This window comes from Moschus berezovskii, chromosome 6, assembly GCF_049115385.1.
Source record: "Moschus berezovskii isolate FMDL1 chromosome 6, NW_MosBer_1.0, whole genome shotgun sequence".
NCBI classification, from domain to species: Eukaryota; Metazoa; Chordata; class Mammalia; order Artiodactyla; family Moschidae; genus Moschus; species Moschus berezovskii.
Window position 1 is genome coordinate 91,314,775 of NC_142465.1, and position 20,226 is coordinate 91,335,000.

The 20,226-nt window shown below is 36.8% G+C and overlaps 1 protein-coding gene across 6 annotated transcripts in view; it reads left to right on the forward strand.

Annotated features, from left to right (window-relative positions):
• The window catches only part of SOX5 (SRY-box transcription factor 5), a 1,155,320-nt gene that overhangs the window by 986,794 nt on the left and 148,300 nt on the right, over positions 1–20,226 (forward strand). For all 6 annotated transcript variants that reach the window (XM_055394458.2, XM_055394455.2, XM_055394462.2 and 3 more), the window contains exon 12: positions 17,418–17,538. In XM_055394458.2, coding sequence (XP_055250433.1) covers positions 17,418–17,538 — 121 coding nt within the window. The remainder of the gene's footprint in view (positions 1–17,417; positions 17,539–20,226) is intronic.

Consider the following 20,226-nt stretch of genomic DNA (forward strand, 5'->3'; position numbering starts at 1 on the left):
TCCCCTGGAGAAAGAACTGGCAACCCATTCCAGTATTTTTGCCCAAGAAATTCCATGTACAGAAGAGCCTGGTGGGTTACAGTCCATGAGATCACATAGAGTCAGGCATGACTTAGCAATTAAACAACAAATTATGTAATAATTATTCTTGACTAGATTTTAAACCTTTTGATTATATAAATGGCACTGTGTTCAGTGGATTGTCCATTTACAAATGTATTCACATTTCAGCTCAAGAAATATCTACCTACCTTGCCTTTCTGGTAATTTCACACATTTTATTTTCAGTGAGTAATGTTCTGGTGAATGGCTTTCTACTAGAGTATCCTAGCTACAGTAGAGTTAGATAAGCATCTGAGTACTATGTTCTAAGAACAACTGTGAGGCAACATACATAATCACTCTAGGAACATGTATTTTTCAGTCCTAAGGAAAGAAACTATACATTAACTTGTCTATACTATGGTCGCATGTGGGGAAGAGGTATGAAATGTTATTTTTGGTTTTGTCTGTAGGAACATTGCTTAAAGGCTTTCCCCCAAATATATAACAGTGTTCATTAGACAAACCCCCATATGCTAGCCATTCACACCAGTCTAGCACCTGCTAGCTAAAAAATTGAAATTACACACCAGAGAAAAAAGTAGTATAATCACATTTATTTTCTTGAACAAAATAAGAATAATGTATGGATTTTAAGAATGCAGCTATTTACCATTTACTTGAATTTTTATTCAAGAAGTTTGGGTTTAGAGGTTTTCTTTTCATGTTTTTTTTTAGCATATGCAAGATTATATCTATAAATTTAGCTCACTATTCTTTTTGTGTTTCCATGCCTTTAAGTTGCATTGCTTTAAGTAGTATTGATAACTGACGTAGCAAAGAGCTCAAGTGTATTTAATGGCACACAATGTCTCACATTTGAAATCAGTTTCTAATTTTTTACGAATGCATATCTAATTTTAACATAAACAACACCTAACTGATGTTCTTGGATTACTTCAGTGACATCAGAGTTCATCATTTCTCTCATTTCTTAAGGATTAATGATGGACTCAAAATGTAAATTGACATTATTGACACTAAAACTAGGATATGAGAAAGGTGACGGATTGGGTAGTAAACAGTGTCATCAATGATTTGCCATGTTTGGGGATACCACTTTAAAGAAAAATCTTGAATAGCGAATGAAAGTGAAATAGAGCCTAGGCCTCTCTGTATAAAAGGAATGCTTTAATAAACTAGTTACTATTTATAAGAAGAAACTAAGCTAAAACACAAGTAGACTTTTCTAATAGTTTCTTATATAATCACTTACATTGACTTATATTGAGCATCTGCGATGTGTTAGGCATTAACCTTGGTATTGTAGATATCGATACGATGAGCTATACCTTTCCCTTAATACAACTTAGCCATGGAGCCAGACATGAATAATTTCAACCTAATGGGATAGTCCCACAGAGTAGAGACAGCAGAAGGAAGCATTGGTGAAAACAGTACTCTTACCTTAGGTTTTTAGCATCTTCTCTTCCATTTGCCTGGAACACTTCCCCCCCACCCCACCCCCAGTACCTGAGACGTTTATTGTCTCACTTCTTCCAGGCCTCTGTGTCACTGCATCATTGATTCCACATTGAAACTTGTAGCCTCCTCTGCAGGATTCCTTTTCTTCTGCCTTTGCTGTAATTTTTTCATAGTATATACTTGTCTGTCTTGTTTATTACAGTAATCCTAGCACCTCTAACAGGGTGTAGCACAAAGTGGCCACTCAGTAAATGAATGAATGTATTTTGCTTGGTGAGTTTGGTTAGTCTTCGTAGAGGCCGTGACACTTAAGCTGGGTTTTGAGGAAAAGTAGTTAAGTCTAAGTCAGGTGGAGTTTTCAGCTGTGTGTCATGGTCTCCAATTTGAGAACAGGTTCGAGAATAAAAGGACTTTTGTCTGGAAAGAAGCATAAATCCAGTGAGGAAGTGTAAACTAACTTAGGCAAGACGTAGAAAATATTAGAAGATTTCACAATCCAGTGCTCATTGCATAGAATAAATCCTAGTGGTGTAGGACATTTCAGTAAGAAATTAATAAATTTCAAAGCAATTGGTAATGATTTCAGGAATCTCTGAAATAAATGTCGATATTATATACTTTTTATGAAAATCAGAATTTGCAATTTATTTTCAATCCTCCATTAGTCAAACTTCAAAGAATTTTTTTGCCAAAATAGGCAACAAAGACTCGCAATTTAAGATAGGGTCTATCAAGCAGTGAATACAGGATATGAATTTCTGTGTTAATTACCTTCTGTTGTATGCCAGTCATTATGATGTCCTGTTGCATCTCTGTTTTACTGAACAGTTTTCAGAGAATTAAGTAATGCATATACACATTTAAAATTTGAAAAGCTTTTGTTCAGAAAATATAAAGCAAAATAAAATGTAACATAAAAGTGTAAATCAAGGTCAAATGCCACCCTTGCTATAAAAATATTTTAAATTATAATAGAACTTTATTTTTTATAAATAATTTAAATGTGACTCATTTTTATGCTGATAAAATATATGTGGATTTTGTCACAATGTTTCTGTATTCATTATATAAATCAGTATTTTTATTTTAGAAAGTTATATAATTTATTCAGAAGAATTGAATTTATGTCCTAGACTTATTGTTTTGGCTAGCTATATGATAATGTATAAGTTTCCAAATTACTTGTTTTTCTATCAGTTTTGCTCATTAATTAATATTGGAAATGACAATATCTGACATGCTGATCTCCAAGAGATTGGATAAAGTAGAAATGAACTAACGCATGTAGAAGTGCATTATACAAATACAAACATCTTTCTAATATAAGACATGAGTGTCTCAAAGCAAATTCAGTTTTCCTTCTGGCAGTAGTGAAGTGATATATTTTAAGGTAACATTTATTTTTTACTTTGGTTAATTTTTAATTTGAGATATAGTTCACATGCCATACAATTCACCCTTTTTTGCATGTGTACAATTCAGTGGGTTTAGTATACTCACAGTGTTTTGTAACCATCATTACTGTCTAATTCCAGAATGGTTTCTTCACTCTAAAAAGAAACCACGTACCCATTAGCAGTCACTCCTAATTCACGCTTCTCTATAAAGTGGTGACTTTTGAGGCATAATATTTTAAAGAACTTATGTTGAGCTGAGATTTATATGGCATGTGAAAAAACCCACTAATAATGTATTATAGGCCATTGAGCAAAACGTCATAAATTAGAAATCAATATATAGTGAATTTTATTAAGTTTTCTAATCATGGACTCCTGAGAAATGTAATTGAAAAAGTATTATATTTCATGTTGACCATTCTGTTTTGTGTTGCCTTTCATTTGTGTGTAAATGATAATTGGCATAGCAATGCGTGATGTAAAATAAGATTGTATTGGTATTGCAAAGCATAATTCTGTCCATGTGAACAGAGAACCATGCATACTGATAGGAACCAGCCTGTTTTATTATCAAAAACCATATTAAATAAAACAAATAGTCACACACATTTGAAGAAACAGAGTTGCAATATAAAGACTTCCATTTTATCATGTAACTACTATCAAGCTATGTAAAATAGTTGTTGTCGTTTAGTCACTAAATTGTGTTCGACTGTTACGAACCTGTGGACTATAGCTCCTAGGCTTCTCTGTCTATAGAATTTTCCAGGCAAGAATAATGCAGTGGGTAGCCACTCTCTTCTCCAGGGGATCTTCCCAACCAAAGAATCAAACCCACGTCTCCTGCATTTGCAAGTGGATTCTTTATCACTGAGCCACCAAGGAAGCCCTGTAAAATATGACCTTTAAGAAACAGATGATAACCTAATCCTAAATAATACATCCTTTAAGATATTTTAATTGTTGCCTTTTAAAATACTTTTATTCAGCTCAAAATTGCCCTTGGCAAATAAAATAGCCCTGTTTTTACCATACTCTCACAAATGCTTTCTTAATGAATGCTGTATTTGCCACCCTTAAGTTTCTGTGATTACCAACTTTTAAAACAGAGATTTATTCTTTCCTGATCAACAAACATACTTTGTTTAAGCATATATTATTTGTACAGTAAGAATCATCATTTTGGTTGACATGAGTTTAATACATGAAAATGGTTCTTTACAAGAATGTAATGCTTAGGTTTTGAAAATAAAGACTTCTATTAGACAAGAAGAACATTTAAGTCAAACCTGCATAATATTAAGGATGAAATTTCATCCCCTCTTAGTGACAGAGGTCTTAATTCTGCATCATTTGAAAGTGGTCGTATCCTAGTAACAATGACAATAATAAACACACCATGCAAAAGTAAAAATGTAATAGTGAAATGAGCCATTGAAAGGAAGAGTCAGTGACCATATAATATTTTAGTTTCTATCATATCTAGTAGCAATCTGGTTAAAAAGAAATGACAGTTGCCCTGAAGGAAATAAAGTGGAGGTATTATTGTAGTAGTAGTTTGGAAAGAAAATTGCACTGTGTCTTGACTGGATTATTTCTCTATCCTCGCAAACTATCCCCACCTCTCAGTAGTGCTGCTTCTTGCCTTCTTTATACAAATTGAGTTTGTATCATCTAAAGTCATAGGGCCCAGGGGCCCTTTGGTGACAGGGAGGAGGAGGAAAAGGGGAATTAGAAAAAGAAAATGTGACAGGCAGTTTTGAAAAGAGAAGCAATTTTCCTTGTGGGTCTGTTTCTAAATAGGAGTTCTTTAATGCAATATTTTGCTTCTGCAGAGCAGTCAGTCAGAATCAAGTGCACGCTTGTGCTGTTTTGTGGGGCTTGGCACTGACAGGTTTTATTTAGGAGGGGTAAGGATACAGGGGGATAGGATGTGGGGAAGTTAGTATTTTGGCTGTATCAGCCCTGAAGGCAGAGTTAGCACTTGCATTGGGACAAAAGTATTTGTAGTCATCAGATAACTTTGCAGTCAGCTTCAATAGCATCACTCTTTTTTTTTTTTGGCAGCCAAGCTCTTAGTAGAACCATCTGTCTTTCTATTAGTATTTTTGAGGCCTGTTTTGAAGCCACTTTGCTTGGCAAAGTCATTTTCATCCTTGGAAACGATTTTAAAAAAAAGTTATGTGGCTTTTTGCCGAAGAAGACTACTATGTAAAAAATCCACATGGCTGTTCATTTTTGTTCTAAAGGAATATGGCTACTCGTCTTTGTCTTGAATCAAATGAAATTAGAGGTGATACAGCTCCAGTGTGACTGTTGAGAAGTGAGAGAAAGAGATTGCAATTTGAGATTGTTTTAACATTCCTGTTTCACTCAATGAGATGGTCTTTAGTCTTCCTAGTAGATTAATTGGGAGATAAATTGACTCCTTTTTTCTAAGTTTTAGTGTAGGGTTTTTTGTTGTTTTTTTTTTTTTTTCATTTTCTAAATACCACTTCATTGGATAGGATAAACTTACAAATTGACTTTCTATTATATGAAGTGAGAAAACACAGGCTGTTAGTGGTCATTGAGGACCCTATGCCTCTTCTTGCTAATGGTGGAAAGGCAGCGTTGTCATCTTGGTTGCTCCAGTTTGGGTAATTATATCCTGCTACCTAAACCCCTCTTGTCATCTCATTTGGATATTATATTTTCCATTTTCTCAAAAACTGCTGTAGAGTATCATTGTGTGCTTCTAAACAGCTGCTGTGCTCCCCACCAAAGGTGGCTGAATTTCAGCTGGAGGTGAACTGATCCCTATAGACCGCGTGTGCTTGAATACTATAATACTCACCGGACTAAATTCTTGCAGAACATTTGAAAAGTTTCTGATTTTACATTTTGTTTGTAATTGCGCTAACTTAAATCATAAAACTGCCTTTCATTTTAACGTTTGTGTATGCCATTTAAACAAGTCTTCTATCACAACTTCCTGTATTTTGAGCTCTCACACAAACTGCTCCTTAGTTTCATGGAATAGTCTCTCTAGTTTTCTGATTCCTATATTTTTCTCAACTTAGTAATGCCTTCTAGGCCTCTCTTCCTGGGGTCAGTCTAAAGCCCATTGCTGTTCAAAAGCAGCTTTGATTTCCTCGTAACCTATCCTTGCTGAAGGCCCCCCTATCCTCCTGCCTTTCCCCCACCTGTATGCTAAAATTCATCTTCTCTGATCCTCAAGCACAGTGACCAGAAACTCACAAAAGGGAAGACTGACAGCATCAAAATTCTCATGATCTCTCCTCAAGTGCTAGCCTTTTCCGTTGCTCTTTTTAATCATCTGTGATTACTCTCTTTTATTTTCTCACCATAGTCATCCCAAACTTCCATACCTTCTCTGAACTCACTCCCTCCCCTCAATCCCAACGTCTCTCATTTTCAGGATATGAACTTTGTCTTCAATATTGAGAAAATTTCTTCCATCAGACCTGGTTTTCCTTAACTTCTCATTTCCTTGCCTGTAGAACATTATCTGCTTATCCACTTGTATAGCTCCAGTCCTCAGGGCCTGGAGAAAGAGATGTTGTTCCCAGTTGAAACGAATCTCTACACCTCCACCTTGCCTTTCATCCTCCTCTGCAGTTGTGGTCAACCAAGTAGCTTCTCTTTCCTACATTTCAAATTCTCAATATCCACTTGTGCCTTTCAGGGAATAAATGTGCTACTGTCTAAAACTCTGCTACTGAAGTAAAATCTATGCATCCCTATGCAGCTGTCATCAGATGTCTCTCCTGACATCTCATCTAACCTTCTCTGAAGAATCATCTACATCTGCCATCTCCTTTTTCTTGCCTGTCGTTCAGTGTTCAGGCTTCTCTGGTGGCTCAGATGGTTAAGACCCTGCCTGCAATATGGGAGACCCAGGTTTGATCCCTGGGTCGGGAGGATCCCCTAGAGAAGGAACTGGCAACCCACTCCCAATATTCTTGCCTGGAGAATCCCATGGACAAAGGAGTCTGGTGGGCTACAGTCCATGGGTCTCAAAGAGTCAGACATGACAACTGAGTGACTAATACATGCATTCAGTGCTCAACCTTTAGGAATATGCTGTCTTCCATTCTAATGAATTTGATATTGTTAGATTCACCACTCTCTTCTAATTAACAATTTGAACAATATTTTGTCTCTAAAATACTCTTTTTACAGCACTTTTCACTGAGACACTACCTCAATCTAAGTATTTCATTGGTTTTTGTGGTACTGTACTCATGATTTTCTTCATTCTTTTCTTAGACTCTTTGTTCTTAGACTCCTCTTCCTCAGCCCTTTGTTGAATTATTGTTGTGACCCAGATGATTTTAAGCTGTCTTCTCTTTATCCTTCAAGCCCTCTTTATAGATTGTCTAGTCAACTCTCATCAGCAAGTGACTCCCCAAACCATAGGCTCTAAAAATCTCTTTTACTACCTTCAGACGGGAGTATCAATCTGCTGATATCTACTGTTATGATATCTCCAGTGGAACATTATTTTGACACCTCTAACACATAACCAGTCCATTCTAGAGGAGATCAATCCTGGGTGTTCATTGTAGGGACTGATGCTAAAGCTGAAACTGCAATACTTTGGCCACCTCATGCGGAGTTGACTCACTGGAAAAGACTGATGCTGGGAAGGATCGGGGGCAGGAGGAGACGGGGATGACAGAGAATGAGATGGAAGGATGGCATCACCGACTCGATGGACATGAGTTTGGGTGAACTCCGGGAGTTGGTGATGGACAGGGAGGCCTGGCGTGCTGTGATTCATGGGGTTGCAGAGAGTCAGACATGACTGAGCGACTGAACTGAACTGAACTGAACACATATGTTCAGAACCATTTTCATATCTTTCTATGAAAGAAATTGTTACCCCTAATGCTTTCTTTGTTTGTTTTTACTAGTATAAATAAACTAGACACTGAGAATTATCTTTGACTCTGTCCTCTTCTCCTTTTATATATATATATATATATCTCCACACATACACACAGATATATATTTTTTTCTTTTTTCCTTTAGTTACAGAGATTTCTTACATACTCATACATGTATAACCTCCTGCATCATCAACACCTACCTAGTCTCCACTTTGCTTTGCCTTTCAAATCTCTCCTCCATATACCCAGCAGGGTATCCTACCTAAACTACATCTACCAGAGCTTACAGGGGAAACTCTGTATCGGGTATTGTTTTCTGATACACAAACTGATATACACTGACTTTCTAACACTGATTCTTCCTTATGTCATTTTGCTTTTCTACACTTCTTGGTTTTTCCAACCTATGGTTTTTCTAGTAGTCACGTATGGATGTGAGAGTTGGACTATAAAGAAAGCTGAGCGCCGAAGAATTGATGCTTTTGAACTGTGGTGTTGGAGAAGACTCTTGAGAGTCCCTTGCACTGCAAGGAGATCAAACCAATCAATCCTAAAGGAAATCAGTCCTGAATATTCATTGGAAGGACTGATACTGAAGCTGAAACTCCAATACTTTGGCTACCTGATGTGAAGAACTGACTCATTTGAAAAGACTCTGATGCTGCGAAGGATTGAAGGCAGGAGGAGAAGGGGATGGTTGGATGGCATTACCGACTCAATGGACATGAGTTTGAGTAAACTCTGGGAGTTGGTGATGGACAGGGATGCCTGTTATGCTACAATCCGTGGGGTCGCAAAGAGTTGGACACGACTGAGCAATTGATCTGAACTGAACTGAACACTGCTTAGTAGCTTCCCTCTCACGTGATTTTTTATTTTTTTAAATCCCTGATAATTTGCTCATTTCTCATCTCTGCTTAAAATTCTTTCCTCACACTCCCACCTTTTTGCCTGGTGAACTCCTACTTATTTGTTCAGAGTCTGTATCTGCTGGACCTGTCTCCATGAAGCCTGCCTCAACTTCTGGCTATGTTAGGAGTTTCTAGTTTATACTTTCATAGTATATCACATACAAATGTCTGTTGTTCAGCTAATGCCAGTGTTTTCTATTTATCTATCCTTTTGCCTCACCAGACTCAGGACTTCTATAGAGCAGATACTATGTATGAATTCATCTTTGTATTCCTAGTTACCAAAGAAGTGTGTCTTCTATTACAGTTAGTAAAAATGTTGATTGAATGAATAATAAACAGACCTATGGGACTAGAAGCTAAATTAATAATCTTAAATATCTACCTGGTATATTAGTTTCATGGAACCCAATGTAAGATTTTGCAATAGAATATTTACATAAAATCCTAGAGAAGGAAATGGCAACCCACTCCAGTATTCTTGCCTGGGAAATCCCATAGACAGAGAAGCCTGGTAGCCTACAGTCCAAGGGGTGGCAGAGAGTCGGACCCAACTAAGTGACTGAGTATGGTTTACCTAAAATATAAAATATTTAGTTATGAATAATTGGTAAGTGGTTAGTCATTCTTTTACAAGTGTGATAAAGTGATTATGGTGGATTCATTAGATTTTAGGGGTCAAGATTACATTCAGAATCTATGTGGTATAATTATAAAAAGTGTTAAAACATAATATTCCATCTTAAAGTTTAACATATATAGGAAGTAGCCTCTTAAATTAATTATGTGTTATTCTAACTTGTGAATATCATGCCCCCATTAAAAAGACCAAAATTTTGTGACAAAAGTATTTTCCTAAAACTTAATTATAGATGTCACATATTTTGCAAACCTTAATTAGGAGCTTGAAGGGATTTCATCCATTAAGTAAAGGAAAATAAAGTTAACAGTGAATAGTACTTGGAAATAGTCAAAATTGGCAAATATATAAGAATAAATTACTAACCTTATTGCATTGATTTTAGAATTTACCCAGGAAACATTATACTGTTTTTATGTGATATGATGTGTCCTTTTCTTCCAAAGGTTGGCTAATTTTTAGCAACAAGGACCTAAAAATTACATAAGATACAGCAATAATACAGTTGATGCTCATTATTTGCACTACTTATGTTCTATAAAAGTGACATGAACACTGAATTAGCAAATGCTGAGCAACTGCTTCTAAAGGAAACACAGACTTAGGCTCCTAGGAGCCTTTGGTCTCACTATTTTCATCAACTGATCAATACATGTACTTGTTTTATGTGCGTTTCTGTTTAAAGACAACTTATTATTATGTATTATTGATTCTATGTGCATTTTAAATAGCAAAATCATCAAAATTTCTTGCTACCTTGCACAGGTCTGTAAGTGATCACAAAAGCACTAGTACAAGTAAATTTGGGGAGGGTATAAGTAAATTTTAGTGAGTAGGCAAATTGGTAAATACAGAATCTGCAAATAATGAGGATCAACTCTATTTGAAATGTGGTTTTAGTTGCACAGATGAATTAACCACAGATCTTGGATTGTATATGTTTTACTGTTTATTCTGAAAATAGTTTAGTACAGTGCTCTGTAATCTGTCCTATAATATTCTAAAATAAACACATCATTGGGGCTATGAAATTAGGTTTATTTTTTATTTTAGTTTTTCCTTTCCCTTGTAGTTCCTTCTGTTCCCCACCCCCAGTTTTTCCCAAGTGTTGGAAAAGTGTACTAGATTATTAGGAGATGTAGTTTCAGTGTTAACTTCGGGATCTTGAACAATTTATTAGGCCAAACTAAGTCTCATTTATTTATCAACACAGTGACTGTATTATGCCAGATAATTTTGAAGATCTTTCTCAGTCTTGAAAGTATTATTTTATATATGTGGATTTTGGAAAATTCTGGCAATAAAAAAATTATAATACTAAAGCAAAATATTTTTTTAAAATTGTAGTAAAATAACAGATTTTAAAAGCCCAAAAATTTATTGTAATTTATTCTTTAAAATACTAAAAATTTTACCTGAAAGATTATTTTAAATTATTTGAGTATAAATGAATTAGCTGGATAAAAACTGTCACACACACAAATAGAGAGATTTATGTACATGCAGTAACCAATTAAACTGTATAACAAAAAAAATTAACTTTACAAAAGCAATATAAATATTTTAAAAACCTCAGAAATAAAATTACCAAGGAAAATGCAATAAGTATTTGAAGAAGATTCTAATAAATTGAAAAATATAACCTGCCATCAAGCAATTAGGTTAATTAATTCAACAAGAAATTCCATATCCTAAAACTAATGTGGAAAAATAAATGTAAATAAAACCAGGAAATATTTGAGAAAGAAAATAATAATGATAGAATACTATTATCTGCAAAGCTGTAATAATTAAAACATGTTATTAGAACATGGATAGGCAAGTCTGCCTGTTCATTACAGATGTAGTATATTTCCAGTATTTCTGTATTACTTTGAGATTTCTTCATGCATGCATATTCCCAAGAATCATGGATTTATCTTAATGTATGTGACCTTTTATCTATATCTTAAGAACAGGAACACAGAGCAGCTGGTATTTCATGCTGCCATTTTTCTCCAGTGAAACTGAAATCCTTTCTGGTTGTTAAAGAACTTTGTTGTCCACAGGCCTTTTTTGGACATTTGGAGTTGGTGCATGAAGAAGAAATTACATAGATAGGATTATATAATGCATTCTTCTTCTTTATTTATGAATTATTAATTCATACCATAATTAAGATGCTGCTCTAAACCCTAAAGTTACAATTATAAATAAGTTACAACCACTTTCCTAAATGAGCTCTAAGGTCTTAAGGGAGACTCAAGTTATACAAGTAACTATTATTCAATACATTAAGTGTTGTATTATTTATTGTAAGTATTGTTAAATATTTGTGAGGTTAAAGAAGTAACGATTGTTTCTGCCTGAAAACTGGCATCATAAGAAAGAAATGCTTCACAGGCAAAGGCATTATGTGGGTCTCAAGAGCCTTTGAAAAATAAGTAGAATTTTTTGCCAAGAAGAAAAGGAAAAGAGAAAGTACTAAAAACAGAGGAGAAAAATACTTTTGAGTCTCTTCAAGTGTGGAAAAGCACCATGCATGCAAGGAAGTCTTCATGATCCATTGAGGCAAGAGTATAGTCTATCTGAAGGAGGGCAGAAAAATGGCTGAAAAGATGGAGTAGGAATAAACTGTGAATGAACTTGAATAATATATAGAAGGATTTGGTCGTTATTCTCTCAGTGAAAGCAAACCATCCATAAGCTTTTCATAAAAGGATCATGTGAAATACAGATACAAGGCTCGTTTAGAAAGAATTCTATAAGGAATATAGTTTAATATCCTCTCAGCACCAGACCTGTAAGAGGCAGAGTCTCCCTTTCAAATACTTATATACCTGAAGCCGACATAGTTGCCTATAAAAGTGAAAGTTTAGTCACTCAGTCGTGTCCAACTCTTTGTGACCCCATGGACTGTAGCCTGCCAGGCTCCTCTGTCCGTGAAATTCTCCAGGCAAGAATGCTGGAGTGGGTAGCCATTCCCTTCTGCAGGGGATATTCCCGACTCAGGGATCGAACCTGGGTTTCCTGCAGAGCAGGCAGATTCTTTACCATCAAGGCAAAACAAGACGACAAAAAAAAAAAAAAACCTGTGGACAGTGACTTCAGCGTTCTTTAAGACAGTACTTCTCAAACCTGGATGCACATTGGAATCATCAGGGGAACATTAATAAGGCTGATGGCTGGGTCTCACCGCTGTTGATTCAGATTTAACTGGTCTGGAAGCAGTCTGGGCACTGAGTGTTTTTCAGAGCTTGCCAGGTGATTCTAAAATGCACGTTCAAGTTTAAGAACTACTTCACTAAAACAAGAACCTATTGTTTCTGCAATTGTACAAGTTATTTTCCCCAAATTTTAATTTCTCTGAAGTTTGGATGCCTCTTCTAACCCTTGTATATATTCCATTTGAAGTTCCTTTCTTCTTATCTCTAAAGTGCTCTTAATTTATAACCATCTGTTACATCATGTAACCAGTGGTGTCTCAAAAAGGCGATGTACTATATAAATTATAATATAATAACTTATTTCCAAACAAGGAAATATGAAGGATACATAGTAGCTGGTGATAACCTTTAACCAATATGGCTGGTCTGTTGTTTGTTTCTTTGCTTGTTATTCTGGTCTGTGTCCTCTTCTGACAAAGAGCCAGCCCCCATGCTGTTTTTTCTTCACATGTCTCCCATTGTTTCAGGCCACATTTTCCTGCATACCTGCTCAGCATGCAGTCTCTAATTTTTGAAATTTTAATCAATTGTTTTCCAGTGGTGTACCTTTCCCCCAGTATGTTCAAAAAATTTTTGGCTGTCATGGTATAACATCTATAACCTTCAGCTCTAACCTTAAAACTTTGTCTTTTTGTTTTCTGGTTGTGTTGTTCACTTTATTTCACTCTGGTGGCAGTGATAGATAGGTTTTAAAATACTTTTTGCTAAAAGAAATGCTTTCCAGTTTGGAGTCGTTTCTGAAAACTGATCTCTCATTCTTTCGTGCTCCTTTCTCTTTCTGCCTGGCTGGCTGGCTGGCTGGCTTTCTGTCTCTCTCCCCAGCCCCCATCCTCATCATGCCGTCTCTTTTTCTCCCTCTCTCTCTCAACATCCCCCACTCCCCGCCAACACCCACTCACCAACCAAAATCTCAAAAATATCTCAGAGGTTTACTATGAAAGATGAAATGAAGGAGAAACTGAGGGTAGACTTTTGAAATGAGAAATGAGAGTAAGAATTATGTGTCCTAAGAATCTCAGTGAGAGAAAGGGAAATCAAGTCTGGGAGATATTTCAGAGTTATTAAGGTTAGCAACTGAATGAATTTGTTTTGTTTTTTTGTTTTGTTTTGTGTATGTGCCTGTTTTACATTTAACTGTTATCCACTGATGCTAAAGCTGAAACTGCAATACTTTGGCCACCTCATGCGACAAGTTGACTCACTGGAAAAGACTCTTATGCTGGGAAAGGTTGGAGGGGGGTAGGAGAAGGGGACGACAGAGAATGAGATGGCTGGATGGCATCACCAACTCTGAGGACATGAGTTTGAGTGAACTCCGGGAGTTGGTGATGGACAGGGAGGCCTGGCGTGCTGTGATTCATGGGGTCGCGGAGAGTCGGACACGACTGAGCGACTGAACTGAACTGAACTGAACACTGTAACATAAGCTCCATGGCATAGGATCTTGGTTGTCTTGTTCAGTACAGTGTCTCTACTACCTAGCTGTTTTTCTTATACATAGTATGTGTTCATGAAATAGTTATTTTCCAAATAGCTGCATTAATGTGAGGAAGAAATGGTAAAGGAGAACAAAATGTCAGATGTGTGATTTTTAGCATGATTATAAAGTCTCATTCGTATGTTCACTGACAAACACTAACCAATAACCATGTCCACCAGAGAAATCTTGTTGAAATATTTGGAAAACTATCTTAGATATTTCAGTAAATGACAACCTCTGCATTTAGTAATAATGTGACATAGCTGCAGAAATTACGCATTAGTTTGTATTTCTAGAAATTGTTCAATTCAAAGAGAATAGTGATTCCATTGTATTAGATTGTTGAATTATATGAATCCCACATTCTGAGAGTGACACACGAAAATTAAAGTGTGTTCTAAAGATGGCAACCAAAACAGAGGCCATGTGGTGTGAAAGTGAAAGTCACTCAGTTGTGTCCAACTCTTTGCAACTCAACAGACTATACAGTTCAGTTCAGTTCATTTCAGTCGCTTAGTCGTGTCCGACTCTGCGACCCTATGGACTGCAGCATGCCAAGCCTCCCTGTCCATCACCAACTCTTGGAGATTACTCAAACTCATGTCCATTGAGTTGGTGATGCCATCCAACCATCTCATCCTCTGTCGTCCCCTTCTCCTCCTGCCCTCAATCTTTCCCAGCATCAGGGTCTTTTCCAGTGAGTTAGTTCTTCGCATCAGGTGGCCAAAGTATTGGGAGATTCAGCTTCAACATCAGTCCTTCCAATGAACATTCAGGACTGTTTTCCTTTAGGATGGACTGGTTGGATCCCCTTGTAGTCCAAGGGACTGTCAAGAGTCTTCTCCAACACCACAGTTCAAAAGCATCAATTCTTCGGCACTCAGCTTTCTTTACAGTCCAACTCTCACATCCATACATGACCACTGGAAAAACCATAGCCTTGACTAGACGGACCTTTGTTGGCAAAGTAATGTCTCTGCTTTTTAACATGCTGTCTATGTTGGTCATAACTTTTCTTCCAAGGAGTAAGTGTCTTTTTATTTCATGGCTTCAGACACCATCTGCAGTGATTTTGAGGCCCAAGAAAATAAAGTCAGCCACTGTTTCCACTGTTTCTCCATCTATTTGCCATGAAGTGATGGGACCAGATGCCATGATCTTAGTTTTCTGAATGTTGAGCTTTAAGCCAACTTTTTCACTCTCCTCTTTCACTTTCATCAAGAGGCTCTTTAGTTCTTTTTCACTTTCTGCCATAAGAGTGGTGTCATCTGCATGTCTGAGGTTATTGATATTTCTCCCAGCAATTTGATTCCAGCTTATGCTTCAGCCAGCCCAGCGTTTTGCATGTTATACTCTGCATGTAAGTTAAATAAGCAGGGTGACAATATACAGCCTTGACGTACTCCTTTTCCTATTTGGAACCAGTCTGTTGTTCCATGTCCAGTTCTAACTGTTGCTTCCTGACCTGCATACAGGTTTCATAAGAGGCAGGCCAGATGGTCTGGTATTCCCATCTCTTTCAGAATCTTCCACAGTTTATTGTGATCCACACAGTCAAAGGCTTTGGCATAGTCAATAAAGAAGAAATAGTTTTTTCTGGAACCCTATTTCTTTTTTGATGATCCAGCGGATGTTGGCAATTTGATCTCTGGTTCCTCTGCCTTTTGTAAAAGCAGCTTGAACATCTGACAGTTCACAGTTCACGTATTGCTGAAGCCTGGCCTGGAGAATTTTGAGCATGACTTTACTAGCGTGTGAGATGAGTGCAATTGTGCAGTAGTTTGAGCATTCTTTGGCATTGCCTTTCTTTGGGATTGGAATGAAAACTAGAATTTTTCAGCCCTGTGGCCGCTGCCAAGTTTTCCAAATTTATGGTGGCATATTCAGTGCAGCACTTTGACAGCATCATCTTTTAGGATTTGAAATAGCTCAACTGGAATTCCATCACCTCCACTAGCTTTGTTCGTAGTGATGCTTCCTAAGGCCTACTTGACTTCACATTCCAGGATGTCTGGCTCTAGGTGTGTGATCACAGCATCGTGATTATCTGGGTCATGAAGATCTTTTTTGTACAGTTCTTCTGTATCTTCTTGCTACCTCCTTTTAATATCTTCTGCTTCTGTTAGGTCCATATCATTTCTGTCCTTTATTGAGCCCTCCTCCAGGCCAGAATACTAGAGTGGGTGGCCATTCCCTTCCCCAGGGGATCTTCCCAATACAGGAATCAAACCCGGGTCTCCCACATTATAGGTGGATTCTTTACCAGCTGAACCACCAGGGAAGCCCAGGAATACTGGAATGGGTAGCCTATCCCATCTCCAGCAGATCTTCCTGAGCCAGGAGTCGAACCAGGGTCTGCTGCATTGCAGGCGGATTCTTTACCAGATGAGCCACGAGGGAAGCCATATGGTTTGAGGAATGGTTCAGTTGTCTTAAAGAAGATAGATGACAAAGAAAGTCTAGCACAGAGATTTATCCAAGGAACCAGATAATAGACATAGTTTTGACCTGCCCCCACCCGATTCCATGGCCATGGCAAGTCAGTTTTCTTTGGGCCCCAGTTGCCTCTTCTATTAGAGGCTTCCCAAGAGGCACAATGGCAAAGAATCCTCCTGCTAATGCTAGAGGCGCAAGAGACACAAATTGGATCCCCGGGTCAGAAAGATCCCTTGGAGAAGGGAATGGCAACCCATTCCAGTATTCCCTTTACAGAATAGCCTGGTGGACTACAATCCACAGGTTTGCAAAGAGTCAGACACAATGGAGCATACATGTGTGTGCACGCATGCGCGTGCACACACACACACACACACACACACACACACACACCCCTCTTCTGTAAAGAATAGAGAAAGTCTTAATACTCTCTAAGCTTTCTTCCAGATCTTTTATGCAAAAGTTTAGAAACTCAATATTATGCATGAACATGAGAATTATCTTCAAGTAGTGAAAAACTTATAAAATGGTACAGTTCAGTCAATTTTGTTTTCAAAGGTAGAATTAGTCCCAACAGATGGGGTTTATAAAAGGAGATTTTAGTTCAACCTAACCGGTACTTTTAAAATCATTATATTAATGCAATAGGAAAAGACTTGTAGTGTGAATCATCAATAGATACTTCACCACTGTCAAGGATATATGTAGAGAAATTATTCATCAGGTTAGAAAGTGAACCTGATATCACCTTCCAGTTGTAGGTCTAAAGCAGTCCCAAGGCAGTCCCACGTCCAGTGTTCTAGCAAACTCGTATGCCAGTCTATTGAATTGAATATTTTTTTCCTTTTATCATAAAATAAGGAGGGTTGGGAAGCATGGACTATCAAGACTTCTTCTCTTTGATTCGCTCTAATACGTTCAGCAGGTTCAAGGTCAACTGCCGCCATTAATGATTCCCGTATTCCCTCCTGATCAACGGACACTGGCTGCAGCTGCCCAGCAAGGATTCCTCCTTCCTCCAGGCTTCAGCTATAAGGCTGGATGTAGTAAGTACTGTTGATTTTTCATTTGGGAGTGGGTGGAGGGCATGGCTTTCGGCAATTTAATATTCCTGCCACACCAAGAAATGAGATCACCCGTATAGCTTTTTTATTTTAAAGGGGAAATACATGGAGTATGTAGAAAAGGATTTATGTCGATATTTAAGTGCCTAGAATATTTCTGTGTTTCTGAAGCCAATATTTGCTTTTTATAACTTGGTTTCATAACTTTTAGTTCCAGTATATTCCTAAAATATGAGTGTTATTTTCAGGTTTAATTAATTTTTACGTAGGTAAAATAGGAATATCCCCAGCTTCCCTGATGGCTCAGATGGTAAAGAGTGCGCCTGCAGTGCGGAAGACCTGGATATGATCCCTGGGTCGGGAAGATCCCCTGTAAAAAGGAATAGCAACCCACTCCAGTATTCTTGCCTGGAAAATTCCATGGGCAGAGGAGCCTGGCAGGCTTCAGTCTATGGGGTCACAAAGAGAACATAGGAATGTGCATTTTAATAGGTTTCCATTGTGCTTTAAGATAAACCCAAGTTTCCTAATGTGAATTAGCTGGCCTTCCATTATCCATCTCCTCCGTATATTTACAACCTAGTTTCTCACTGGTATTCTTTTAGCTCTTAGACCAAACCATACTCTTTCTTAACTTGTGACTTGAATTGTCTGTGTTCACTCTCCTTGGTGTCGTGAACCTCTTCCAACTCAGACCAGGGAAGGCTGGCCTGAGCTGGTTAGATCCCTTTCTCCAGGTTCCTTGGGATCCTGTATATTTTCTTCCACTTCAATTGTAAACTGAAGGCCAGTGAGCCTTCTGTTTCATTTATTGTTATATCTAAAGTTTTAGTACAATATTCAACTATTTGTTGAACGAATTAATGAGCATTCATTACAAAGAAAAAAAAGGCATGTTTACACTAATAGACTATATTGAGATGACTGTTTATATTGCTTATTAACTTTAGTCGCCTGTGATTTTATGAGTTTTTTTCTTTTTAACCAAAGTCAAAATTCTACACTGTTAGTTTTGGAAACAATCTAATACTTTATTTTCTAAAATTCAGATACTCAAAATGCAAACTATGATCTCTTAGATAAAAATAGTAACAAATTCCAAAGAGGGACTAGGCTGCTAAGTATCTTCCAGAACACCATTATCATCCTCAAAAAAATACAGAGAAAGCAAGTATATTGAAGTATTTTCATAGGTCAAAGTAGAATACCGTTGAAAACAATTAGCAAAATATTATCACTTTATATATTTATGTAGAATATTTTGTAAGTTCCAGTAGATTTTGTTTCATTTATATGTTAATAAATTGTCCCATTAACATCCTGTATGCTTCAGCACTTACTGCATTTGAGAAATTCTGTTGAATATTACTAGAAATCAGATATACTTCCTGCTAAATGATGTCTTGAAATTTCATATTTAACATTCATTTCTAGTTTTTACAAGTTTCTTTATACAATATTGAAGAAATGGGATGTAGTTTTTAAATATACAGAACCATGAATATAAGTAGATACAACTATTGAGTCTAGGTAAAAATGAACTGAACTGAGGAGTTTCAAAATTCAGAATTGTAAGACACTTTGTTCTTTACAGTTTTTAACATGGCTTTTGAATATCTTTCTCTTTGGTTTCCTGTGTTTTAAGATGGTGTTCTCACTCTGGATCTTTAATTTATTCATTTAACATGTTTGTCACGTAATTGTGTCTTTGTAGACTGATTCATCCAGAAATACCAGCTTCTTTTTATAATTAAGGGCTACATTTATATTCTAAATATTTAAATTCTAAAAATAAATTTAAGAAAAAAAATTTAAATTCTATCACTACATTAATATCTGAGTTTTTAATTATAAAATATATTTTGTTTCCATATACCTAGGGAATTACTGCTGTTCACGTTAAATATGTTGCCAATGTGTTTTTTTGTAGCTTTGGTTACTAAAGTGAAAGAGAAAACACTTTTAAAAATCAGATTGCCTCAGATTGCACCTGCAGTATATACATATAGACCAGTTCTGTTTTCCAAAAAGAAATGTCTTAAGCAACTGTAAATATAAGTCCCATTTTCAGATACTGTGCTGAAGAGAAAAGCTCATTGAGTGTGAACAGTAGTATAAGTATGGACCTGGAAAAGGTCAAGAACACCTCTCCCTCATTTCCATTTGATGAGTTGGCGTAGTAAACTTGTTCAGTGTTCATGTAATGTGGCATGGAGAAATACATCCCTTCCTAAAGTCATTAGTATATCAACCATTTGATATTCATACCTTCAGTGCCTAAAATTATAAATGATATCCCATCTTTAGTATGTTTGGAAATAAAATAGGATAAAATCTCTACAGCTGCTGGCAAGCTTGAGACTATAGTCATGCCAAACTCTGAAGCTAAGATGAAGCCAGTAGCAAAATAAAGTGTCACCCTTGTTGACACTGTCATGCTCTGAGTCAGTTTGAGTTGAGGAGCTAGGTGGAAGCGATAAACAGTCCAGACTATTTCCTCCATAATCATGTATCAGGAGAGGAATTGAGATAGGGAAAGAAAGAAATCTCTCCATCATCCCTCTTCAGTGGGACTTCCTATTTTATCCCCCCCCTCAAATTTTCTGTCATTTGTGACATCTGTGGCTTTCATTTGTTTTGAGTAATACTACATAGTTTTCAATGAAAGTG